The sequence below is a fragment of the Nycticebus coucang genome, chromosome 4 (assembly GCF_027406575.1).
Source record: "Nycticebus coucang isolate mNycCou1 chromosome 4, mNycCou1.pri, whole genome shotgun sequence".
Lineage (NCBI taxonomy): Eukaryota > Metazoa > Chordata > Mammalia > Primates > Lorisidae > Nycticebus > Nycticebus coucang.
In genome coordinates, this window is record NC_069783.1 from 92,883,844 (window position 1) to 92,910,381 (window position 26,538).

General features: G+C 44.6%; 1 protein-coding gene across 17 annotated transcripts in view; it reads left to right on the forward strand.

Annotated features, from left to right (window-relative positions):
- Window positions 1–26,538, forward strand: part of INPP4A (inositol polyphosphate-4-phosphatase type I A) — a 141,950-nt gene that overhangs the window by 60,240 nt on the left and 55,172 nt on the right. For 16 of the 17 annotated variants that reach the window (XM_053588065.1, XM_053588057.1, XM_053588059.1 and 13 more), the window contains exons 2-5: window positions 11,651–11,712; window positions 12,582–12,790; window positions 13,443–13,487; window positions 25,172–25,290. In XM_053588065.1, coding sequence (XP_053444040.1) covers window positions 12,685–12,790; window positions 13,443–13,487; window positions 25,172–25,290 — 270 coding nt within the window. In that variant the 5' untranslated portion in view covers window positions 11,651–11,712; window positions 12,582–12,684. Of the gene's footprint in view, window positions 1–11,650; window positions 11,713–12,581; window positions 12,791–13,442; window positions 13,488–14,118; window positions 14,577–25,171; window positions 25,291–26,538 lie in introns of those variants that run through there. The other variant, XM_053588071.1, reaches the window with a different exon arrangement.

Consider the following 26,538-nt stretch of genomic DNA (forward strand, 5'->3'; position numbering starts at 1 on the left):
GCTTCAGGAAGGATAGGGAGGAAGTGAGGGAGCTGCCTTCTGTGTCATCTGAGGAAGAGCAGTCCTAGAGAGGGTGGCTGGTGTAAAGGCTGCCCCAGACAGCTAGGAGGCTAGAGCCGGAGCAGGATGGAGCCGCTGTGGGAGGTTCATGGGCACAGACTATGGAGGCTGTGGGAGGGACATTGATCAGAAGCCCAGGGCATGAGGGCTGGGGTGCTGAATGGGTTGAAGTTGTGCCTGTCTATGGGAAAGATGGAGCTGACTGAATTGGGCATGGGTATGAGAGGAAGAGGAGGCCAGGAGGCCTGCGCTGATTGTGTCACTTGCTTGGAGCAAGCAGAAGGAGGAGACTGCCATGGACTGAGATGGGAAAACTTGAGGGGCCGGGAGAGAAAGCTGATACACTCTGGGCTTGTTCCGCTCTAGGAGAGCCCTCCTCTGTTGTATAAAGGGATATCCATGCACCTATCCACAGTGTCTCAGTCTGTTCCAGCTGCTATAACAAAACACCTGAGAGTATCTAATTTATGAACAACAGAAATTTATTTCCTACAGTTCTGGAGGCTGAGAAGTGTGAGATCAAGGTGCAGGCATTTAGAGGGCCTTCTTGCTGGGTCCTCACATAGTGGAAGGTTGAAGGGCAAAAATAGCTTAGCTGGTTCCCTTTTGCCCAACCATGGAGGTGGAGCCTTCATGGCCTAATCACCTTCTGAAGGCCCACCTTCTTAACACCATCACACTGGTGGTTAAGTTTTAACACATGAATTTGGGAGGATACTTTCAGACCACAGCAAAAAGTGACTGACTGACTCCTTCAGAGTTTGGGGATGTATGTTTGCGTCCAGCCTCAGGCATTATGTTATAACAGTTGTCATGTTTACTAAAGTAGTGAGGCATGTTAGTTGATTAAATGAGGTTAACTCATTGTGTTACTGCCTGTTCAATGTCAATGGCAGAGAACAGGGCTTGGGGAATGGGGAGCAGGTTAATGATTATTTCTCTTGGTGAGCTCATGCTCCCCCCCACCCCAGTCAGGTGGCTTGTGGGTGAGAAGAGATGCAAATTGCTATGTTGTTTCTTGTCTCCCTGTGCTGGATTTTTCTAAAGCACATTACTTTCCTGCATTTAACCACTAGCAGCACTGGACTAATAATGTTTTGCAGCTTGCTCATGTGTTAAATGTTCTTTGAGTCAGAGCTTTATTCGCACACTCTCTCTTTCTCCCTGTGCAAACACAGGGAGCAGGGAGTGGGAGAGACTCCTGAGGGGAGTGAGGAAGCAGGCCTCTCTAGCACAGGAGGGCTATGTACTGTCCTCTAGGAACATGAGATAGATGTCTAGGCTGGAGAGACAACATCCACCACGACTCCCTAGGGGCCGGGATCTGCTTCCACACTTCCCTGATTGTAGGGCTGTGAATTCCTTCCAGCAGCAGCTGTATCTGTGTTTCACAGGTGAGAAAACTGTGGCACAGAAATGATACTTCGTGGAAGGTCATACTCCTTTGTGGTTCACCAAGTCTGATGCCCTTACCCAGGCTCCCCACACTTCATCACGTTGCCTCAAGGAAAAGTCCTCTGTTCACAGGTTCCTTCTTAGCAACAACCTTTACGACTAATTTTTGGTGTGAAAACACTGTCATTATAGACTGCAGTACAAGCCAAGTGCCATGGACCTTGGTGAAGAGTTGTTGGAGGAGTTAAGAGAAGGCTGGAAAGTTGGACAAAGCTCAAGTAGACTTAACTGTACAGAGAAGCCTTCCAGGCTCCCAGATGGCCCCAGTACAAGCGCCATGGGGGCCTCCAGTTTCAGGGGAGGTTAGGAAAAACTAAGGCGAGAACCCAGCATGGCTAGCAGCCTGTGTGGGTGTTTTACCTGTTTCTTTACATCTGTCCTTATTTGTACGTGTCCTGGTGAGTCTGGTGTTATTCCTGTGGTATGGATCATGAAACTGAGGCTGAAAGAAGCTTGGCAATCTTGCCAAGTCACCTATGGAAAAGGAAGGATCTGAAGTGGCATTAACTGAGCAAGTCTAGCTTTGGGACTCAAAGCTTGACCCAGGGGTCCAGGTTGCAGAAGGACAGGTGTTGAGAGCTGTTTTAGTCCATTTGCTGCAGCTATAATAGGATACTACAGCCTTGGTAGTTCATAAAGAATACATTTATTTCTTACAGTTTTGGGGGCTGGGAAGTCCTAGAGCATGCTGCCCATATCTGGTGAGGGTCATCCCATGGCAAATGGGGAAAGGTGGAAGCTAGCATGAGAGACAGGAAATCAGGCTGAAATAAAAAGGAAATCATCCTTTTTATCAAGAGTTTACTCTCCTCTCTCTAGCATTAATCCATTCAAGAGGGCGGAGTCCTTATGGCTCATCACCTCTTAGGGGCCCCACCTACCAAAACTGTTGTAATGGCAATTAAGTTTTCAACACATGGACTTTAGGAAGACACATTCAAACCATAGCAACAGCCTTCTGTGGAACAGAGTGCCTGGCATGTGGTGGGGCCAGAGCACAGGATGGGCATGCTGGGCCTCCCTGGGCCCTTTCCTTAGAGCTCTTCCAGGTCCCTTCCGTGCTTGTCCTTGTCCTGGGGCATCTGGCCTTATGCCTAGTTAATACCTAAGCCTTTGAGGTGGGCGGCATTTCTTATAGTTTATGGTAGGGAGGCATATCTGACTTTATTTTAACGATTAAGAACTTTCCTAGGCAGTTGGTTTTGTTTGACAGAGAAAAATGAAAGACTTGCTTGCTTCCACCATTCTCAGGCATTGAAGAGTGGTGAGGAGTACCTAGGAGTGGGACAGCCAAGGGGTTAAAATCCTTCAAAGTGGGCAGATTAAAATAAAAGAATGCTTGCTGCCATCCCTGCCTCTCTTAATGACCCATACCCACCCCACCAGCCCTCCCGGCTTTATATCCCACGGTGTTTCCTCTGGTGTGTAATGTTCTCTCCTTTGCCTTTCTGGGGGCCCTCTCAAGTTGGCCATGTTTAAGCCCAACCAGTCACCTAGGTCACACCGTCCTCTTCTCATACCCATTGTATTATTTTCTTTGCATTAAAACTTAATTTTCTGAGTTGTCATGTAGAGGCATTCATTCATCTATTCGTTCATTCCTTCATTCCAAATATAACCTAGAGGAGGCTTCTGTTGCCATCACCCATTGCTGTGGAATAGTCAGAAGCCAGGCCTTCCTGGCTCTTGCCGTGTGCCACACGTTCCCTTGCTGATGACTGACCTGAGTGGATACTTGGGGCAGAATGAGCTCTTGTGGTAGTGGGTGTGCTGAGCCTGGGCTGCATGTGGGCTCCTTTTCCCTTGAGTAGAACCTCCAATTTGCTGGTCACACTTGCCCTGGGTCATTCTGGTGATGCTGCTCCTATTCCTCTGTTGGCCTTGCCCTGTCCCTGTCACTCATCCCTGTCACCATAGCCGTCTGGCCTCTGACCCATTCAGTTTGTGTCAATGGGAGCTGTACTGTGCCCACCCTGGCATTTGCACCTGTGCCGCTACTGTTCTCTTATTGGCTATGCTTCAACAACGGATGGCCCTGAAACCCCCAAGGGTCCTAAGATGCCTGTTGGGTACAGACTAGATCTGGATGGAGCCCTGGGTAGCATAAATTCCCAGCCAGCTCTAGGGTCGCCTTTAGTGAGCCTGCCTTCTTGGCCTTAAAGCCACCTCCACATCAGCAGGTGTGATGAGGTCCAAACCTAGTCCAGGGAATATTGGGAGGGGGGAGGTGCAGGGTATGTGTTCAGGTGGCCAGAGCCTGACCTGAAGTTAGAGAGGAGGTGTGATTTTGTAATTTTGTGATTTTGTCTTCGTCCCTCTTTTCCTGACACTTAGCTGTGTAAGTTGTTGGAATCTCTGGAGTGGTAAGAGTCATTTATATGTTAATGAGCTGATTGGTGTCTGGGGCTCCTAGACTGCCTTGGGATGGGGCTGGTTGCTGGGAAACCAATCACATGGCTAGAGGGCTGGCACTTTTAGTCCCCCAGCACTCCTGTCCTGGGATCAGAGAAAGGCTGAAGTTTGAGGTGACAAACCAATGACCAGTGGTTTAATCAATCATGCCTATTTGATGAAGTGTTCATTAAAAACCCAGAAGGACTGAGTTCTGGGAGCATCAGGATAGCTGAGCACGTAGAGGTTCCTGGAGGGTGGCATACTGGAGACAGCATGGAAGCCTCAGCCCTTCCTACATGCCTGGCCCTTGGCGTCTCTTCCACCTGACTGTTTATCTGTAATCTTTGTAATAATATTCTTTATAATCAGTGAAAGTAAGTAAGTGCTTTTCTGAGTCTTGTGAGCTGCTCTAGCAAATTAGTTGAACCCAAGGAGGGGATTTTAGGAATCCCTGATTTATAGCTGGTTCATCAGAAGTGTAGCTAGACTCTGGACTGGTTTCTGAAGTGGGCAGCAGTCTTGTGGGACTGAGCCCTCAGCCTGAGGGATGCCACACTGTCTCCTGTTAGGTAGTGTCAGGACCTAATGGAGTTAGAGCATACCCAGCTGGAGTCCACGGGAGAATCTGCTGCAGAATCTGATTGCTTGGTGCCTGGGGAAATGTGCCTTCCTCGCTGCATCTAGGGTCCCAGAAGTGTTCTGTGTTCTGAGAGGGTAGCAGGAGAAGCTGAGTTTGATTTTTCCTGTATCTCTCAAGGGGTGGAAGGTTTGTCTGATTGACTACCCACTAAAGTGGAATTTTTATTTCTCATGCTTTTCCATTTCCTAGAGCCCTCTGGTAGTCTCCCTACTCCCCATAGGTTTTTTCCTCATGAGTTGGCCATCGCTTATCCAGAGAACAAAGCATCATTTCCCCCCAAGCATTGTGCAGTATTAACTAGTGATTGTGATTTTTTAATAGCCATTTCTGGGAATGCCTGGTATGTCCCAGACTTTAGTCAGGGTAACTAACACTGGCTGCTGTAACAAAACTCTCAAAACCTCAATGGCTTCATGCAACAATGCTTTATTTCTTGCTCAAGCTAAGCCCAGAGTAGGTTGTATGTGAGGAAAGGGTAGGGAGTGGGGCTGTGTTCCACATAGTTTCAGGAATGTAGTTTCCTTCCATTTAGCAGGGATGTCCAACCTGCGGCCCATGGGCTGCATCCGATTTATCTGAGGTCTGTTTTGCTTATCTGTGGTTTTGGATATTATGAAAATCAGGTTCAGACCTTTTTTTTGCTCATCATCTTTGTTAGTGTTATGTGTATTTTTAATTGTGACCCAAGACAATTTTTCCAAAGCTCAGCAGAAAATGAAAAAGGTTAGACACCCTTGATTCTAGTGATTTCATGTTACCCTGGGGTGGATAATTGGGGAATTGTCCACCAATCCACTGTATCTAGCCAGGTATTCAGGAAAGAAAGAGATGTAGGAATACATAAGCAGTTTTACCATCTGTGTCTAGGTGGGAACCCATCTTTTCAGCACTTGGTCACAGAAGCGGGCTAGAGAGAATACAGTGTCTCTGTGCATAGGAAGAGGATCACAGGAACGTAATGTGGGGGTGGGCAAGTGCAGCCTCTGTGACCGATCTTGATGGTTCGCTTACCCAGCAGGGGTTTGTCTATGGCAGTGGTTCTCAACCTGTGGGTTATGACCCACAGGAACTGTATTAAAGGGTTGCAACATTAGGAAGGTTGAGAACCACTCGTCTATGGTTAGACTTGAGCTGGGCACCCAGGAAATTATGGAAGAAGCAAGGATTTTTTAAGTCTGGTGCTCAGAAGACGTATGATGCCCAGATGGGTCGTTCCATGGTCACAGGTGGAAGTACATTATCGTGAGGTACAACTGGGTTGGCTGTACCAGGAGAACCCCAATTAGGAAAGGTCTGTCTACAAGAAATGCTCCATGCAGGAAGGTGGTATTTGTCCAGGTCATTACTAATAGTAATTTTCAGTGCCTGAGAATGGTTTGATGCCTCACTGATCTGTGATTTTAGCTGTCATGGATTTGGGGTTTTTCAGAGAACATTCTTCCTCTTTCTGCCTCTTAAAGGAGCCTCTTTCTCAGGGACTGCTCACTCATGCTCTGTCTCACTCAACCTTTTCATTTTCCTTCTGCTCCTGTGTTGCCTATGTTTGGAGAGCGCAGAGGCGCAGTGAAGGTCCAGCCCATTTGCTGCCCACAGAGACAGCAGGGGGTAGGGGTGCAGTGAGGGGCCCCCAATTGTACTTGAGCTTTTTGCTTTGGGTCCCAGCAGGTATAGTTCGTTTTTCACCTCTGTGTGACCTTGAAAAAAATCACCCTGTTTGCGCTTCCATGACCTTGTTTGTGCACACGTTTTTAAAGCTGCACACGCTTTAAAAAAGTGGCTCACACCTGAAATCTCAGCTCTCTGGGAGGCTGAGGTGGGTGGATTGCCTGAGCTCGGAAGTTTGAGACCAGTCTGAGCAATAGCAAGACCCTATCTCTACCAGAAATAGAAAAACTTGGTGGCACCTGTAGCTCAGTGGGTAGGGTGCCGGCCACATACACCCAGGCTGGAGGGTTCGAATCCAGCCCGGGCCAGCTAAACAACAATGACAACTGCAACAAAAAAATAGCTGGGCATTGTGGCAGGCCCTGTAGTCCCAGCTACTTTGGAGGCTGAGGCAAGAGAATCTCTTAAGCCCAAGAGTTTGTGGTTGCTGTGAGCTGTGACCCCATGGCACTCTACTGAGGGCAAAATAGACTGTGTCTGGAAAAAAAACAAAACCCAGAAAAACTAGCTGGGCATTGTGGTAGGTGCTTGTAGTCCCAGCTACTTGGGAAGCTGAGGCAAGAGGACTTTGAGGTTCCTGTGAGGTGTGATGCCATGGCACTCTACCCAGAGTGACAGAGTGGGACTCTGTCTCAAAAAATAATGTAAGTAAAATACAATAGCAAAATAAAATAATAAAAATAAAAATTATGCTCAGAAGAACCCCAGTGAGTAAGATGGATGAAAGTGGTGCTCTCGTGGTTGGATAATCTTAGCCCCTCACCTCCAGTTCAATGGCCCTTGAGAGGTTACTGAGGCAGACAGGCCTCCAGAACGTCAGGCTGAGATTCCTTAGTTCTGCAGGCGGAGAGGGCAGACTGACCTTTCCAAGACTGGTTCTGAGGGTCCTTACCATCTCACCAGTGTGAATCCTAACACCCCTGCTGTCTTACTAGTGCTCCCTCCACCCTCTCCACATGTGAAAGGGACATTAGTGGGATAGAACCATGATGTCCATTCCATAACTTGGGTCCACCTGTCAGAAGGGGTCGCATGACCCAGCACAGGGAGGAAGGAGGCAGTTGGTTTCAGGAGTTAATTGTTTCTTTGCTTCTTCTTGACCCTGTAGGAAAAGATGAAAAAGAAGAAAAGATGCCAGCCCTGTAGGCAGCTCCCGTACACTTCTCTCTCCTCTTTAAGCAGTTTTTCTTCCTAATGAGCTCTGGTCTTCAAATGGCACTGGGAGGAAAAATGGGACCTTGGGAATATAGGAATCCTTGGTGAATTACCTCAAATTAATGAGACTAAGAAGGGAAATAAAATTCAGTTGTGCAAATTAGCTTCATGTTCTGGGTCTTGATGACTTAAATTGGGTATTCTAATTAAATGGCCTCAAATAACTGTGAAATGATTTCTAAGGTCTTTTTGACCTAAAAGTTTCTCTGACCTGTGAACTCCCTGAAGTGTGAAATTAGTCTGTAGATGTTCCCCTTTAAACATTTCTATGTCTAGAAACCTCACAATGCCTGTAACACAAATCACCCTTCCTAAGGAAGGGCAGGCGGGTGGAGCGGGCCCTGAAGGGGGAGGCGGAGGGCACAGGGGTGGATTGGGATCCTCCCTGGGGCTGGCAAAATGTTGGGGTTCAGATGTGGTTCTGTGTTAGGTAGGAATCGTCACTGTCCCAAGTGAAGGGGATGATGCCTTGCTGCCCTCCATCAAGCTGAGCAGGGCAGCAAGGCAGGTAGGAGAACAGCTTCTTCCTCAAGCTGCCCACGGGTGCAACGTTCAGGGATGTGAGAAGGTGTGACAGGGAAGAAAGGAAACGGCTTCCTACGATCACAGCCCCAAATGTCACCATCATCCTGGGGAGATCTCCCATTGGTTCTTTCCTTCTGTACAATATCATTTTCTTTCAAAACATATGTGTTGGCTTGGTGCCTGTGGCTCAAGTGGCTAAGGCGCCAGCCACATACACCTGAGCTGGCGGGTTCAAATCCAGCCTGGGCCTGCCAAACATCAATGATGGCTGCAACCAAAAAATAGCCGGGCGTTGCAGCAGGCACCTGTATTCCCAGCTACTTGGAAGGCTGAGGCAAGAGAATTGCTTAAGTGCAAGAGTCTGAGGTTGCTGTGAGCTGTGACGTCAGTGCACTCTACCCAGGGCAACATAGTGAGATTCTGTCTCCAAAAAAAAAAAAAAACAACACATGTGTTGCAGAATTTATATAAACATTTTTCATGCTGTATTGTCTTTATTATAGACATTGAAGGAATTAAATAACGCTTTTTATTAAGGAATAAGAATCATATCATTTGTATATAGCTCTATGCATTTTCACACAACAAAGTCACTTATGTAACCAGTGCACAGGTCATTTCCAGAGCCCCCAGAAGTCCCCTCACACCCACCCCACCAAGATAACCCTCTTCTGTTCTTTTTTTTTTGAGACAGAGTCTCAATCTGTTGCCCTGGCTAAAGTGCCAAGGTGTCAGCCTAGCAACCTCAAACTCTTGGGTTTAAGCGTTTCTTCTACCTCAGCCTCCTGAGTAGCTGGGACTACAGGCACTAGCTACAACACACGGCTAGTTTTTCTATTTTTAGTAGAGATGAGGTCTCGCCTGAGACTGGCTCAGGCTAGTCTTGAACTCCTAGCGTAAGCAATCTACCTGCCTCGGCCTGCCAGAGGGCTAGGATTACAGGTGTGAGCCACCACATCCAGCTTCCCTCTCCTGAGTCTTAATACCACACTTTCCTTAGGCCTGCGCTTGAATTTTGTGTAAATGGCCTTGCCTAGGTCAGGTTGGCTTTTCGTCTTGATGTCGTTTCTTAGATTCGCCCATATTCTTCTGTCTATTCTCCTGCTGATGAACGTTTGGATTGTGTCTAGTATCTTACTATTATGAATGCCGTCGCTTTAAAGTTTTTTGGTGAACATAATACCCGGAAATACATGTTAGCAGTGCCCTTCATTCTGAGCTGTGTACCAGGTCACAGGGCAGGTATAGGTTCAGCTTGAGTACAGACCGCCAGTTTTCCAGAGGGGCTGTGCCATTTACCCTCCACCAGCAGAGTATCAGTTCCAGTTGTCTCACATTTCTTGCCAACACCTGGTATTGGCCCTTCCATTTTACCTGACCTGGTCAGCTGCACAGGGGTCTCACGGCTTCAGTTTGCATCTCCCTGAGGACTAGTGAGGTTGAAGAACTTTTCATCTGCTTCTGGCTTTATTATAATCATTTTAACTGCCATGGAATAATGTGTATCTTCAGGAGGTTTCAAACATTCTTACCTGTAGGTGGGCACTTAGATTGCTTTGTCATCATAAGTAATGCTACAATCAGCTAATAAGCATCTTTGCTCAGTAGTCTTTTCCATGTTCTGGATTATTAGGGAGAATTTTGTTGTTGTTTATAAATTTTGGTAGTTAATGCCAAATTGCTTTCTGAATGCTTGTACCACTCTAAAATGTGATCAACAGGGCCAGGTGTGGTGGCTCACGCCTGTAATCCCAGCACTGTGGGAGGCAAAGGCGGGTGGATTGCTTGAGTTCCGGAGTTCAAGATCAGGCTGAGCAAGAGCAAGACCCTATACTAAAATAGAAAACTAGCTGGCAGTTGTGGCAGGTGTCTGTAGTCCCAGCTACTTGGGAGGCTGAGGCAAGAGAATTGTTCAAGCCCATCCAGGCTTGCCAGGAGAATGTCTTCTTCTCAGTAATTCCTCAGATGAGTGAGGGGTCCTCAAACTGCAGCCCGCGGGCCACATGAGGCGGTGTGATTGTATTTGTTCCCGTTTTGTTTTTTTACTTCAAAATAAGATATGTGCAGTGTGCATAGGAATTTGGTCTTTTTTTTTTTTAAACTATAGTCCAGCCCTCGGACCTGAGGGACAATGAACTGGCCCCCTGTTTAAAAAGTTTAAGGACGTGGTGTGGCGCCCGTGGCTCAGTGAGTAGGACACCGGCCCCATATACTGAGGGTGGCGGGTTCAAACCCAGCCCCGGCTGAACTGCAACCAAAAAATAGCTGAGCGTTGTGGCGAGCGCCTGTAGTCCCAGCTGCTCGGGAGGCTGAGGCAGGAGAATCACAGAAGCCCAAGAGCTAGAGGTTGCTGTGAGTCCTGTGACATCATGGCACTCTACCAAAGGTGGTAAAGTGAGACTCTGTCTCTACAAAAAAAAAAAAGTTTGAGGACGCCTGAGTTATGATATTGGTGACTGTTGTAGTACGTATGATGTTTAATCCTCTATAAAGCCCAAAGAGTTTGAGGTTGCTGTGAGTTTCAACGCCACAACACTCTACCTAGGGTGAAGGAGTGAGACTCTGTCTCAAAAAGTAATACTACTAATAAAATAAAATGTGATCAACAATATAGGAAAGTACTACACAGTTTCCACCAGGTCTTCCAGCAGTGCATATTCTTAATAAAAGAACAAATAACCTCTTAGAGGACTCATTTAGGTGAAGACAGATATATTTAGCATTGCTTTATTATTAATGCATTTGGTCATTTTTCCAAAATGTTGACCATATGTATTTGCCTTTCATGAATTCATACCTTTTGCCATTTGCATTTTGGTGAGTTAATTTGTACAAGTATTACTGTAAAATGATGTTAGTGCTGTAAGTACTTTCCCACTCCCACCATTTGTGTTGCATGTGGTTTGCCTTGGACACCTTTTGACGTTGGCAAACCAGCGAATCTTCCCCTGGGTGAAGTTTATTGTGGCCCCCCAGCCAGGCCACTGCCCTCTCTGCTGCGGTGCCCAGGCGGAAGGTCCCTAGGCGCCCTTAGTGGCAGGAATAGGAGCACAGGCTGCAAGTGAAACTGAGTCTGCCTGTGGCCAAGTGCACTGCTCTCTGACCAATGGACATGGCTGGTGAACTGGGAGGGTCCTGAGGCCTGGCCCAGTAGCGCAGCACAGTGCTGGGGCCGGGTGGGGCCTGGGTGCTCCGCTTTCCAGGACGGCACCTGGAGGTAGTCAGCAGCAGCGGCAGCGTGGGAGCCCAGTGGGATGTGCACAACGCTCTCCTCTTCTTGTACATCTGATTTTTCTGCAGCCCTGTGAGATGGGTGCGACTAGCCTTATCTTAGACCCTGAAGAGCAGAGCCTCAGAGGGTCCTGCAGTTTTTCCTGGAGCCTGTACTTTGTAAGTGGGGAAAGTAGAACTCAGATGCCTATTCTCACCTTTTCCTTAAGCCATACCTAGCTGTCCACTGGCTCTTTAGGGCAGGCCCAGACTCCCCCATAGACCACCCCTGCAGGGGAGAGGAATGTGTACTTTCTCATTCTTTTGGGTTTAAGCAAAATTTGTGTTTTTGAGCCAAAAGATTGGATTGGGGTGTGGAGTTCAGAAACCATGAAGAGGCTCTGAGCTTCCCCACATTTCTAGGCCTTGTTTTCCAGGAACTTTATGTTTTAATAGCTTCTCAAATTTATACTTTTCTGTTTTTAGATGATGGATTTGGACGTGCTTCTATGAAGAAATGCCACATGGTCCAAGAGCAAACATGTCCAGTAAGTCACTGGTGAATTAACACAAGCTTAGGAGGCCAGCTCCGTCAGGTGCAGAGGTGTGGACACCCGTTGAGAAAACAGGCATGTCTCTGGATACATGGAGACCTTTAGGCATGTTTTAAACCATCCATATTGCTCAGTCTAATTATCTTTACTTCTAAAGATTGTTCCTTCTAGAGACAGCAGGACTTGTAGCACATAGGGTTGGAGAAACTTGAAACTTGCTTCTTGCTGTTTAACCTACTTCTGTGAGCAAGTGTGAGCTCCAAGCCTTGCCACTCAGGCTCTGTCTGACTCAGCTGCGGTGGAGTTTTGCCCAGAGTCTTTCCCATTCTCTGCACAGCACATCCTGGATTATCACTTATGTGCTTTCTGGGAAAAAAGGGCTGAGACCAAGACACAGGAAGTTTGTGTAGGTCTGGGAAGAAAGCAAGCAGGTTAGAGATGTGAGCTTTGTCTCACCAGTGCTCCACCACGTGGGTGGAGCCTGTGGGCAGCAGGTTCTCCGGTAGCTCTTACCCTCCTCACAGAGCTGTGGTGAACTGATTTAAACTTTTAAAGGTTCTGTGAGACTCATCAAAAGAAAAGCATAAGAAAGTGAGCAAGAAAATCCCCAAAGCTGTATTTGTAATTGTATACATTCATTCATTTCCTGTGGTATACCTTCACTAAAGAGGACCTGATATCCTTACAGGATCCCGTGGGGAGGACATGGGCACCAGTAGGGGCCAAGACCAGCAGACACTCCACCCAGTCCCTCACCTGCCAGAGGACGCTGAGCTCAGCCCCATTAGGTCCCGTTCTCTGACCTTGAGAGCGCAGTGTTTCATCCCCCTGGTTTCTTACCTGTGTTTGCTCCTATTTCTCAGGGTTACTGCCACCTTAGAGGACTAGGCCTTGGTAACAGCGCTTCCCAGGGAATCAGGTGTGGTCTGATCCAGGAACAAGAAGCATATCGTCACCAATGACATCATGACAGCAAGAGAGCAGAGCCCTCGCCATGGCGCCAGGGCCCGTGCGATGCAGCGGGCTTCCACCATCGATGTGGCGGGCGACATGCTGGGCCTCTCTCTGGCAGGTGAGCCTCAGAGCCTGCACCCAGCTCCTGGTATGAGCTTGTGGCACGTGCACCCTAGACTGTAGCAGCACCCAGCAGACAGGCAGGACGAATGCCCCCACCAACTGCCCCAGGCTATGGGGTGTCCTGGTGTGGCACCTGGTTGAACCAAGGAGTAGGAAGGAGGAGTCATTCCCCTTCTTTGAAACTCCTTCTGCTGGAACCTGAGTGCTGTCAAGTTTTCCAGCTCAGGTGGGTGCCTCCAGGACTCATTTACCAGTATGGAATCCAGAGTGCCTGTCTGGTAAGTGCCCAGGCTGTGGCAAAAGCCCTATTGTGGGCACGTCAACCAAGGTGGAGAGGAGGCTGTGGTTGTGAGGTCTGAGACTTCTTAGGAATTTCAAAAGCGGTGGCGCCTGTGGCTCAAAGGAGTAGGGTGCCGGCCCTATATGCTGGAGAAGGTGGGTTCAAACCCAGGCCCAGCCAAAACTGTAAAATAATAATAATAATAATAAATAAAAGAATCTAAAAAGCAAACTATTTAGAAAATAAGAAATCACCTTACATAACAGTGTTTTGGGGGGAAGAAAGTAGAGTGTTGGTGTTTTGGCATTAAATCTAAGAATGGGAAAGTTTATTAAGGATGATTTTTCTGTCACTTTTTTCTATTCAGGAAATATACAAGATCCGGATGAGCCCATTTTAGAATTCAGCTTAGGTAGGTATCTTTTTGTTTGGTTTTAAAAAACATGTTGCTCAAAAATAAAAAACATTACCACTGAGGGTGGTGGGTTCAAACTCAGCCCAAGCTGAAATGCAACCAAAAAATAGCCGGGCGTTGTGGCGGGCGCCTGTAGTCCCAGCTGCTCGGGAGGCTGAGGTGAGAGAATCGCCTAAGTCCAAGAGCTGGAGGTTGCTGTGAGCCGTGTGACGCCACGGCACTCTACCGAGGGTGGTACAGTGAGACTCTGTCTCTACAAAAAATAAATAAATAAATAAATAAAAACATTACCCCAGCATAGGCCTGTGTCAGAGAACTTGCGGTTGCTGCCACCCCCGCTGCAGTGTTCCTGAGATGATGGCACCCTGAAGGAGTGTGAACTAATGTGGGCGGGGAGAGGCCTCAGGGGGCTCTCGTCTCCTTAGCATGGGGTACCCTCCTTAGGGGTGTGCTCTTGGCAAGTGGCCTGGGATAAAGAGGTGAGCCCACCCAGAGCCACTGGCACAGGCTACCTACCCCCACCTTACTAAGAGAGCAACTGGGCTTAGGGCTCAGCTTTGTCACCCTTGACTCTAAGGCCTTGTGTGATTGAGTTGGGATCTCTAACGCTCTGTTCTTGCTCTTAAAGGGTGGTGATGACACCTGTATCCTCTTCTCAGCAAGGATCAGATGAAAAGATAACCAAAAAATGGATTAGAATTGCCCAGGCTGGGGTTACGGAAGCGTGGCATTATTGTAGCTTAGTCAGGAGGCCGAAGATGCTTCTCCCCAGAGCCTGATGCTGCCCAGTGCTCTTCTCCCCTTCCCTTGTTGGTGATCACTATCGGTCAGCGGCCTGGCAACAATATCTAGGAGGTTGTGTGCCATTAAAGAGGCACCTCCTGGCGGGTCAGATGACTTGGATTCCACTCCTGACTGCACTAAGCTACTTGTGTGGTCTTGAGCCTACTGCTTGACCTTGCTGAACCAGTTTTCTCTTGTGCTATATGGAGCGGTTATTGCTTGTTTGAGACAAAGAAGGTCAAGGCGGTTCAACCCCTCTCTCTCGCAAAAAAGACCTGGACAAATTGCTAAACCCGTAAGAGTGTAAGTACATTATTATCAGACTAATAGTAGACTGTGTAAATGTCCCCATTGTAGATTAAATTTCCCTAAACAAGTTCAGAGGGTTCCTCCAACCTTGACTTGGTTGCTGGTTCTGCAGTGGGGATTGCATTCTGTACTGTATACTGGGAATGGGCAGTTTGGGGAGAGGCTGCCTGTAACTCCGCTGGAACTCCCACATCAACCCACCTCCACCTCAGAAGAACTTTATTGCTTTTTACGAATTACAGAACTGACTTCAAGGACTTCATTTTCATGCCAGCAGAGTGAACATATTTCCAAATACTTCCTTATTTTAAATCATTTGAAACACCAGGACAAATAAGAAACAAAAACACAAACTCTAGACAGTGGGACATTTTTGAAACCCCTAGATGTCACCTGGGAGGAGGGAGCAGATGAGCAGGTGAAGAAATAGCAAATAGGAGAGAGGAGCCTGGTCACACCTGTGTGTGAGAGTGGTGGAGGCCAGAGCACGGGATTTGTCCCAAAGGCACTGGGGTGATCAGGAGACAGAAGTGGAGGCTTATTGGAGAGTTCGTATAAGGAAGAGTTGGGCTCAGGTGTCCAGCACACCCCATCAGCCCTGCAGGGATCAGGAGTTTCTTTTCTTGAGAGGCTTCAGAAACAGAGGGGCTTGGGTGGGTAGACCAGTGCAGGGGTGGGAGGAGCTAGACAGAAATTGATTAAGTGGATGTCTTTATTGAATAAGTAGCTGCTCTAACCTCTTTGCATCCTAATTCTGCTAGACTTATGACTCTGGGAAGGAGTGCTTTCTCTGAAGAAAGTCAGCCACTCATTTCTCACAAAGAGACGCAAGCTTTCTGGAGCCCAACCAAAAGCAGGCCTGCCAACCACTTGGTCACTGTCATTGAACCCACCTTGCCCACCTGTGTACACTTGACATCAAACAGCTTTCTAACTTCTCGTTCTCAAAAACAAATGGACATGTGTCCACACAGATTGGTACACAAGTATTCCCTGCAGCTTTATTCGTAATAGCCAACACTGGAAACAACCGAAATGTTCATCAGCCGGAAAATAAACTAACTGTGGCTCATGTATACAGTGGAATAGCATTCAGCAAGGGGAAGGAAGGAATGACTGCTTACATAATCCCATGGGCAAATCTCAGATGCATTAGCAAAATGAGAGGAGCCACACACAGAAAGCTACCTACATGTTATAGATTCTACTTATGTGAAACTCAGAAAGATTAATCAATAATGCTGTCAAATTGGCAGGTTGTTAGGAAGGTGAGGGTTGATTAGAAAAGGGGCAGGGAAATCTTTGAGGTGATGAAATGTTCTATATCTTCACCGTGTTGGTGGTTATATGGCTGTACATATTTAGCAAAACTCATTGAACTTCTACACTTATAATGGTACATCCTGTATACCCCTAAATTGACTTAAAAATAAAATGAAAGAATAGTCAAAGGTCACAAAACCTTTGTGGAAGGCCTATAACATGAAAGTGAAAAACAGGTAGAAAAAATAGAACTCGGAAGAAACAGACATTGGAAAAAATGCCAAAGAAATTATATTCTGTATACTCAAGAAAGGACAGTATGTCCATAAAATAAGGGTAGACTACTGCTGGACCCAGCACCTCATGTCTGTAATCCCATAGTTCTAGAGGCCAGGGTGGGAGGATCATTTAAGTCTAGGAGTTCAAGACCAGCCTATGCTCTATCTCTCCAAAAAATAATAAAGAACATTAGCCAGGTATGGTGGTGTCAACTGTATTCCTAGTTACTTAGGAGGCTAAGGGAGGAAGATTGAGGAATTTGAGGTTACAGTGGGCGGTGATTGTGTCACTACACTCCAGCCTGGGCAACAAAGTGAGACCTTATCTTTAAAAATAAAAAAGTAAAGGCTCGGCACCCGTTGCTCAGTGGTTACAGCACCAGCCACATGCACTGAGGCTGGCCAGTTCGAGCCCAGCCCGGGCCTACTAAACAATAATGACAAATGCAACCAAAAAATAGCCCAGGGCAGCACCCGTAGCTCAGTGGGTAGGGTGCTGGCCACATACACCAAGGCTGGCAGGTTAGAGCCTGGCCCAGGCCTGCTAAACAACAATGAAAGCTGCAACAAAAAAATAGCCAGGTATTGTGGCAGGCTCCTGTAGTCCCAGCTACTTGGAAGTCTGAGGCAAGAGAATCACTTAACCTCAAGAGTTTGAGGATGCTGTGAGCTGTGATGCCACTGCACTCTACTGAAGGTGACATAGTGAGACTGTCTCAAAACAAACAAACAAAAAAAACAATTGAAGAACAAGGCCAATCTTTAAAATTTTAAATATGATATATAAAATGTTTAAAAATCTGAAAAAGTTTTGAAGGTAGGTAAGGAATTCTCCAAGAAAGTAAAATTTTAAAATAGGATATGGGTGAGAGACAGAAATGAAAAATTAGAAAGTAAATCCGAAAAGTCCAACATTTAGAAGAAAAAAGTAGAAAAGAATATAATAAAGGGAATTACAAAGAAATCATAGAAGAAATCTCTCATCACGGAAGAATTTATTTCTAGGTTAAAAATGGCCTGCTAAGGCCTAGCGTAATAACGAAAGAGACCCATAACAAGGTTGTCATGGTGAAATTTCTGAGCACTGGCAATAAAATGAAGATCTTAAAAGCTTCTAGATAGGGAAAAATTAAAAAGATTATACCCAAGGATCAGGAATAAAACTGGCATGGAGAGTCTCAGTGACATTGGAAATATAAAGGTGGAGACATGACACTTTGACTTACCTTTTTGAGCTAGACTACTCTACCCAACCAGACTATCAATCAAACATGAAGGTAGAAAGAAACTCTTTTCAGCTATACAGAGTCTCATGTAAATTCACTTCCCTTGTGTTCTTTTTCTGGAAGTTAGTGGAGGATGTGCTCCACCCAGAAGATGGAACAAATTGAGGAAAAGAAGTTGTGGTATCTGGGAAACAGGATCCTTACAAGAAGAGAAATGGAAGAAATCCAATGTGGCTCATATTGGATAGTATTCGCTTAACTTTAATCATGCAGAATCTGGATATAACAAAATTGAGCTAAATGATTCAGGGTTGAGAGAGGATGAGAATTCATATAAGTACATTAAAAATCTTCACTCCCTATAATAGAACTCAGGACATTTCTGAATGTGCTGAGCCAAAACTAGTAATACAGTCATGTTAATTAGGCACATGGAGGGAGAAACAGCTTAAATAAGTGAGGATGAATTTTAAGTTAAATGAATCTTACCCCAATTTTTTATTTATTATTAATTTCAAATTAATATGAGGGTACAAACTATTAGTTTATAATGTTTGCATTTGTTATGTAAGGTCCCAGGCGCTGTGCCATGTACCCTTACATTATGCCCGTTCGGTGAGAGCACAGCAATCCCCACCTCCTTCCTTCTCCCCTCCTCCCACAACCCTCCAACTTGAATTAAATTGAGTTTTTCTCTTGTGTACCATGATTTTTTTAAAAAGTAAGGATCGGGTGGCGGGTTCATAACCCAGCCCCGGCTGAACTGCAACCAAAAAATAGCCGGGCGTTGTGGCGGGCACCTGTAGTCCCAGCTGCTCGGGAGGCTGAGGCAAGAGAATCACTTAAGCCCAAGAGCTGGAGGTTGCTGTGAGTCCTGTGACGTCATCGCACTCTACCGAAGGTGGTAAAGTGAGACTCTGTACCTACAAAAAAAAAAATAATAATAATAATAATAAGGAGAAGGAGCTCGAAAGTTGAGCAAATATTTTGATTTGTTTTTAACTTATAATATTTTGACTGATTTTGAAAATAAGTATCAGTTGAAATTTTTAAAATATTCATATGTGCTCTTTGTAAAACCCTCAATACAAAAAATGTTAGAGGAAAAGAAAACTGTTGGAGAGAGATACTCAATTGGCATTTCAGGTATGTACCCTTCCCAAATGCTGTTTTTCCCCTCCCGGAGTGCTATATAGAGTTTTTTAAAAATGATTTTCATATGGAAGTGATACAATTATTTACAAGCGTTATCCTAGTGTTTTGGCATTTTTTTTTTTTTTTACATAGCAAGGCATATTTTTGCTTTAATATGTATGGAATCTACTTCATCGTTTTGGATGCCCACATAAAGTCTATCTTACAGCTATGCTGTGCTTGTTTTAACCAGTATTGGACATTTAGTTTTTTTTCCAATTTGCGATTTAAATACCACTGCAGTGAATATACTTATACGTAGAGCTTTCATACATTTTGCTGATTATTTCCTTAGGATAATCTCTTGGAGATAAAAACTGCTGAGTCAAAGGTATGTGCTTGAAATATGTTTTGCCAGCATTTCTTTAGCATCTGTTCAGCTGTAATTGCAGAAGATCAGGTTGGAGAGATGAGGCGTACGTATCAGAGGCTTGTGGTTTCTATGGAAATATGCCAAATGAATGATGTAAGTGATAAACAGAAGGGACGCGACTGTGGCCTGTGCAGAGAAAACTTCATGGAAGCAATGGAACTTGAGCAAGAAATTCAACATTTATTGAAATTTAGGTAGGCTGGGTGGGTGATGAGGCCAAAAGAGAATGTCACTTGTAGGTAGGTGTGTTCTCAGTGTGGCCATGGGCCCATCAACCTTAGAAAAATCAGTCTTCCCAGCTTTTGGCCACTTGATACACCTCAGTCCATTTGTCATCACTAGTGCCTGAAAAACCCAAATATTCTGTTCTTGTGTGAGTGTTAATATTCTCCATGTGGTGGGAGATCAAGCAGAGAGAGACCACCGGTGTTTTATGGACACTTTATAGCTCACAGGAGTGGGAACAAATGGACCTGTCAAATCAGAGATTCCTATTGAGGCAGACTTAGTATAATAGAAGAAACAGATGAGAACTTTAAAAAAATAATAAGACCTTTATTAAAAGCTTCTAGAAGGCCTGGGCGCGGTGTCTCACGCCTATAATCCCAGGACTCTGAGAGGCCAATGCCGGTAGATTGATTGAGCTCAGGAGTTTGAGACTAGCCTGAGCAAGTGTGAGACCCTGTCTCTAAGAAAAAATTGCCGGACATTGTGGCGGGTACCTATAGTCCCAGTTACTTGGGAGGCTGAGGCAAGAGAATCACTTGAGCCCAAGAGTTTGAGGTTGCTGTGAGCTATGATGCCACAGCACTCAACCCCAGGGCAACTGAGTGAGACTCTGTCTCAATAAACAAACAAACAAATAAAGCTTCTAGAAGAAAACATAGGAGAATTCACAACCTTAGTACTAGCAAAGACTTCTTAGAACACAAAAAGCACTAACTCTTTGATTTCCTTGCTATTGCTGCCATAGCAAATTACCACAGATTTACCAACTTAAAACAATACAAATCTATTATCTTACAGTTCCGTTAGGTCAGAAATCCAATGTGCTTTGCTGGGTCCTTGCTTAGAGTCTCGTAAAACCAAATCCAGGGGAAGCAGGGCTGCAGTTCTCTCTGAGGGTTCTTGGGGAGATTCTCTTTCCTTGCTCATTCAAGTTGTTGGCAGAATTCACTTCCGTGTGGTTTTTGGATTAAGGACCCCATTTCTTTGCTCACTATCAGTTAAGGCTCATCGTCAGTTCACGGAAATGCCCACATTCCTCTTGGGGGCTTACGGCTCCTCCCTCCGTCTTCAAAGCTGGCAGTGACAGCTCTTCTGCCGTCGTTATATCTTTATTTTTCACTCGTCGGTTGTTTCAGGTCTCTGGAATTAACCAAAGGCTTTCATTCTGGGAGCATGTATGCAAGAAAAATCTCTCTGTTTCATTAAGGACAGAGAGATTTATGGTGTTTTAACTTGCCCTATTTCCACCTTCCTCTCCCCAATTCTATGATAGACTTGCAAACCAACAGCCCTAAAATCATGGTGAGTACCAGCAGCCTCAGAGCCACTGGAGGAATGAGATCCTTTTCTAAGGGAATTGTCATTATTTGACTTGGCTGGCAGTTCCCAGGGAAACTCCACTTTCAGGGCCTGTCTTTATTTGGCCTAATTCAGAATTTACCCAGTTGGAACACCTTTTTTTCTGACAGTGTCTGTCAATTGATTAACATCACAGCTGCCTGAAGCAGTAATGACAGTTGGGGTAACTAAAGCTGACCCCCAAAAAAATGTTCAAAAGGGAAGCTTGGGGGTGATGTCTCTCAGTGATCTTTGCAAAGCTCTGACATATTTGTAGGAATTTCAAAGCTGGTGCACGAGCAGGCTAGGCACATGCTTGGGGCTGTGTGTATGCTCAGGGAAGAGTGAGAAAGTCCTAAGCAGTCACCTCAGATAGACCCTGTGGTTCTGTGTAAGCAGGAAGTGAAAGCTATGCCAGAGATAGATGTGTACCCCAATATGCACACGGGACTCCCAGCAAAATCTACAGTAAAGGTCTGCGATTCCTGGTGTTTAAAGAACTCTTTCTCCAGGCCTTATCTGACCATTAGGCTAATGAAGCAGACCCTACAGTGACCACACATGACCAAGAATATTACTTTATCGAATAAGATCAGGAAAGTCTCTGAACAAACAAGAACGATGAAAGAGTAGCAATAGCAAATCCTGGGGAAGAAGGAGAATCTGATTTCCAGAGTTTCCACATTATATTATTTAAAATATCTAATTTTCAACACAGGATTATGAGACACTGCAAAAAAGCTAAGGAAGCATGGCCCATTCATGGGTCAGTGAGGAAGGGGATGCAGGGGGCAGGATCAGTCACTAGAAACTGTCCCCAAGAAAGCACAGATGTTTGACTTAGTAGACAAAGATTTTAAGCGAGTTGTTTTAAGAATGTTCAAACACCTAAAGGAAAAGATGAGAACAATGTTTTAAGTATAAGGTTCAGTATCAAATTATGAATTCTCAAAAATATGAGACAAGAACTGGGAACAGAAACAAACTATAGAAACAGACCCAGAAGGACTCCAGGTATCAGTGTTAATAGACACAGACACGGAAATAACTTCATTGACTGTGTGTGTGAGTCAGTTTGGGCTGCTGTAACAGAATATCATAGACTGGCTGGCTTAAACCACAGAGATTTATTTCCTCACCGTTACAGAGGCTGAGACACCAGCTCTGTCATCTGGTGAGGATCAGCTGCCTGGTTTGCAGATGGTTGTTGTCTTGTACCCTCACATGGCAGAGAGCAGAGCCGAGGGAGCAAACTCTCATGTCTGTTCTCCTAAAGTCATGAATCCCGTTCACGAGGGCTCTACCCTCATGATAGATCACTTCCCAGGGATGCCATCTCCCGATACCGTCACATTGGGAGTTTGGGACTTCAATGTATAAATTTGGGGAGAGACACGTACAGTCCATAATACCACAGTAGAGGAGAATAAAGACATTAAACATTTCATCAGGAACTAGAAACCATGAAAAGAACCCAATGGATGTTCAAGACTTTAAAAAAACCCTGAATTTTAAAATCAACGGATGAGTCTAAAAAGCAGATTAGACACAAGTGAAGAAAAAATTAGTGGTTTTAGAAATAGATCAAGAAGACAATTTCCAAAACAAAGTCAGAGAGAGAAGATAAAAAAAATAGTAGAAGTGAGTGTAAAAGGCATAAAGAGCATAGTGAGAAAGTCTCATATACATTTATTTTGTGTCCAAGAAGGAACACAGAGAAGGATGAGAAGCAGTGTTTATAACTAAATGTTTCTTTCAAGCTAATAAAATACAGCAAGTCACAAAGTAAGTAAAAAGAAAATATACCTAGATACATCCTATTAAAATACTGAAGGCCAAATTTAGCAGCAATAATTAGACTGCTGACTTTATTTAAAAAAAAAAAAAGAAAAAGCCCAGAGGCTTTTTAAAAGCCCTTTATTTAAAGGGCTTAGGGAAAATAATGACTCCCTAGAGAATATCCTTCAAGAATTAAGGTGGAATGATGACATTTTCCAACCATAAAAGCTGAAAGAATATGTCAACAGCAGACACACACTACAAACAATCCTAAGAGATGATCTTCAGTTAGAAGGAAGATGATTCCAGATGGATGTTTCACTGACATAGAAAAGATTGAACATTTAGAAACGTGGCTCTGCGCCTGCGTCTCAAGCGGCTAAGGCGCCAGCCACATACACCTGAGCTGGCAGGTTCGAATCTAGCCCAGGGCCGCCAAACAACAATGACGGCTGTAACCAAAAAATAGCTGGGCCTTGTGGCGGGCCCCTGTAGTCCCAGCTACTTGGGAGGCTGAGGCAAGAGAATCGCTTTAAGCCCAGGAGTTGGAGGTTTCTGTGAGCTAAGATGCCACAGCACTCTACCCAGGGTGACAGCTTGAGGCTCTGTCTCAAAAAAAAGAAAATTTAAAAACGTAAGAAGGGATCTGAGGTAAATATCTGAGTATAGCTGCAAGAATAGTGACTACCTAAAATACACATACACAAATGTGCATGCTGATAAATAGCAGGCATGACAATATTATCATCAGGCAAAGTGTAATCAGAGCCAGAAAGAGCCTCTGAGTTGTATGCAGTGATTGGATCCTCACAGCTACTTCTGAAGGATGGGGATGGCCAGTAACTTACTCCAAACGAATGTGATGAAGAAATCTTCTCAACTAAACTCTCCTCAGAGCACAATAAAGAATTATTTTTTCCTACTCTACCAAATTTGTGTCTGCTCATTCCCTTTCTTCATATTTTCTTGCCCTCGTTTTTTCCCCTCATTTCTTTCTTTCATCTCTATGAGAGATGTCTTCCATCCCATCTCTTTTCAGTTTCTGCCTTTTCCTCTGTATTTGCCTCACCTGTTGTGAAAAGCAAAATGTATTTTTTTAAATAGAGCTAATGATTTTTTTGTTTCATCTATGTTTATTTTAAAATTATGATAAAGTATACATGTCATAACATTTATTATTTTAACCATTCATTGACATTAAGTACAGTCTTGTGTTGCATAATGACAGGGATAACTAATGAGAATTGTATTGTTAGGTGATTCATTGTGCAAAAATAAAGCACACTTACACAAACCTAGGTGGTACATCCTGCTAACACACCTCAGCTGGGTGGTATGGCCTATTGCTCCTGGGCTACAGAGCTGCGAGGTGTGTTACTGTACAGAACACTGTAGGCAGCTATGACACAGTGGTAAGTAGTTGTGTATCTGAACCCAGAAAAGGTTATGGATGGCTGTGATGTCATTAGGCAATAGGAATTTTTCAGCTCTTTTATTTTCTTATAGGGTCATCATCAGATATGTGGTCCATCATTGAGCAAAACATTGTTATGTGGCACTGTTTATTCACATTGTTGTATTACCAACACGACCATCTATCTCCATAACTTTTTTCATCTTGATAGACAGAAATAGAGTTAATTAATTTTAATGTTTTTTAATCTTAATTTAAAAGAGAGAAACTGAACATTTCTATTTCTAAGTTAATCTTTGGTTTATTATCTAATTCATCAATTCTAAGATGTCCTTTGTTTTCACATTTGAACTCTCTCTTTTATGAGAAAGTGTCTTACAATCAATGGCAAATAGCAATGGGGAATTTTTTCTTTCACAGTGCATTTTACAACGAGGAGCATGTTACATTTGATGAAATACAACTATTTTTTCCTGTCAAGCACTCCTTTGATAGAATCTAAGTCTTATAATCTATTTCAAAATGCTGAAATGGTTACCAGGTACTTTAGTTATGAAATGTAACATTTTTTAATAATCTTACATTTAATATGATTCAGGAGAATTAATGACTAAGTTAAAAAAGCATTGGATCAGCACCTTGGACCCCATAAATGCAGTAATGTACACAGTTATAATCTAATAAAAAAAAAATATTGGGCTGGGTACAGTGGCTCACACCAGGGATCCCAGCACTTTGGGGGCGGAGACAGGAGTATTATTTAAGCCCAGGAATTTAAGACGAGCCTGGGCAATAGAGCAAGACTCCATCTCTTAAAAACAAAAAAATTAGCCAAGCATAGCGGTGCATGCCTGTGGTCACAACTACGCAGGAGACTGAGGCAGGAGGATGACTTGAGCCCAGAAGTTCAAGGCTGCAGTGAGCTGATTGTATTGGTGCACTCCAGCCAGGGTGACAGAGCAAGACTTGGTCTCTAAAAATAAAAAATAAATTTTAAAGAGGCTTTGTTATCTTCCAATAAAATTTTCATTTTCTTCTAGTGTACATCCATCTGCACACCAAGACACATGAGGCACCATCAGCTTCGAGTTAGCCATTTAGTCATAGGATGCAAGCATATGTAGCTCATCTCATTTATAGACCTCTGGCCGTTAGCTCAATTGATTAAAGTTTAATTAGTTATTGAGGTCAAACTTTGCAGACCCCATATAAGGTTGCTGACTTTGTGTTCCATTCCACGGACACAGAAACCCCCTTTCAATGCAGCCTCCCACTGCAGTATGGCATTACTACAGGAAGGGTGGTGGTAGTGGGGGGGAGTCAGAAGAGATTTCTTTCAATTTTAAAAATCACCTCTCTGTGATAACTGACAAGTGATCATCTCATCTCTTAGAATGGCATTTACTCTTTGTGCTTTCTTTGGGTGTGTTTGGAACAGAGAACTAACGGGTATCTGGTTTTAAAGGACTCACGTCTTTCGCTTCTTGGTTCTATAGCTTGCAGCGAGCTGCATACTCCATCGCTAGATCGAAAACCAAATAGTTTTGTGGCAGTGAGTGTAACCACCCCTCCTCAGGCATTCTGGACGAAGCACGCACAGACGGAGATCATTGAGGTGGGTGTGGCTGGTCCCTCTCTGAGGGAGCCTTGAGACAGGTTTGAGTGATACTTCTAGCCCTGAGGAGAGGTCTGTTCAGTTACCTGAGCATCTGGGGCTGCAGTTATATTGATATGCGTTGTTGCTATTTCCCCATGGGTTTGTAGTACATCAATATTTTTCACCACACTCATCTTGGTGGCATTTATATTTGCCACCTCCTTTATAACAATTCATAAATATTGCCTAGTTTTTTTTGAACCTGCCACCTCCAGTATATGGGGCTGGTGCTCTACTCCTTTAGCCACAGGTGCCACCCTTGGCTAGTTATTTTTGAACAATGATTCCATAAAGGTGATTACCTTTTAAAAAGGAAGACCTAATTCCTCCTTATCACCTCCAATTGGCTGGTACTTTTGGAGAGTTGTGTTCATTAATCACAGCTTAGGAGAGTGTTAAGTATTAACCAACCCTCTTGCCCAGACATACCCCTGTTTTTATTGGTCTTTGTTTTTACAGCCTTTTTAATTTTGTGGTTTGTATTCAACTCCTTGTATTAAATTAAATTAAATGATATACATTCATCAAAGGAATTTTGTAAAAACCCTCTTAGATAAATGAGCATATTACGTAAATGAGCATATTACGTAAGCTATGACACTAAGTGTAGGAGTTGCTAGCATAGAAATTCTTCAGGGTTTTATTTGTAATGCGAAGAATTATCAAACAAGCTGCATTTTCTCTTCCTCTGCAATTGTGCATTTTAAAAGCTAGCTCTTTTAGTTACTAAGAAACTTGTTTTTAAGTTCAAGATAACAATTCTGTTTTCTAAGCATTTGTTGAACACTGCTTACACAGCGATGGATGCTGTGAATCATATAGAGACCACTGGGGCCCAGTTCCTCCCCCAAGGAGTTGGCCAGCCTATGGATGGGGAGGCAGAAGTGAATGGGGCTGGCCCTGTGCAGAGTGTGGGAAGTGTTAGAGAGAGGAGGAGAGCCCCAGGATGCTGGGGTCCCATCCAGCTCTGAGGGACAGGGCAGTCTTGCTAGGGTAGTGCTGCTTCAGTAGGTCTGGAGTCTTGCAGCTTCCAGGGCGTGCCCTCCAGTCTAGTGACTACACATGGAGGGGGTTGCCAGAGTTCTGAGGCAGTTCTGCAAAGGTGCGATGGCGGGAAAGCAGCATGTGGGTTTGGGGCCTAGCTGCACCCTGCTCAGTGTATATGAAAGGCACGAATAGGAAAGCAAGGACAGGACCCTTTGAAGG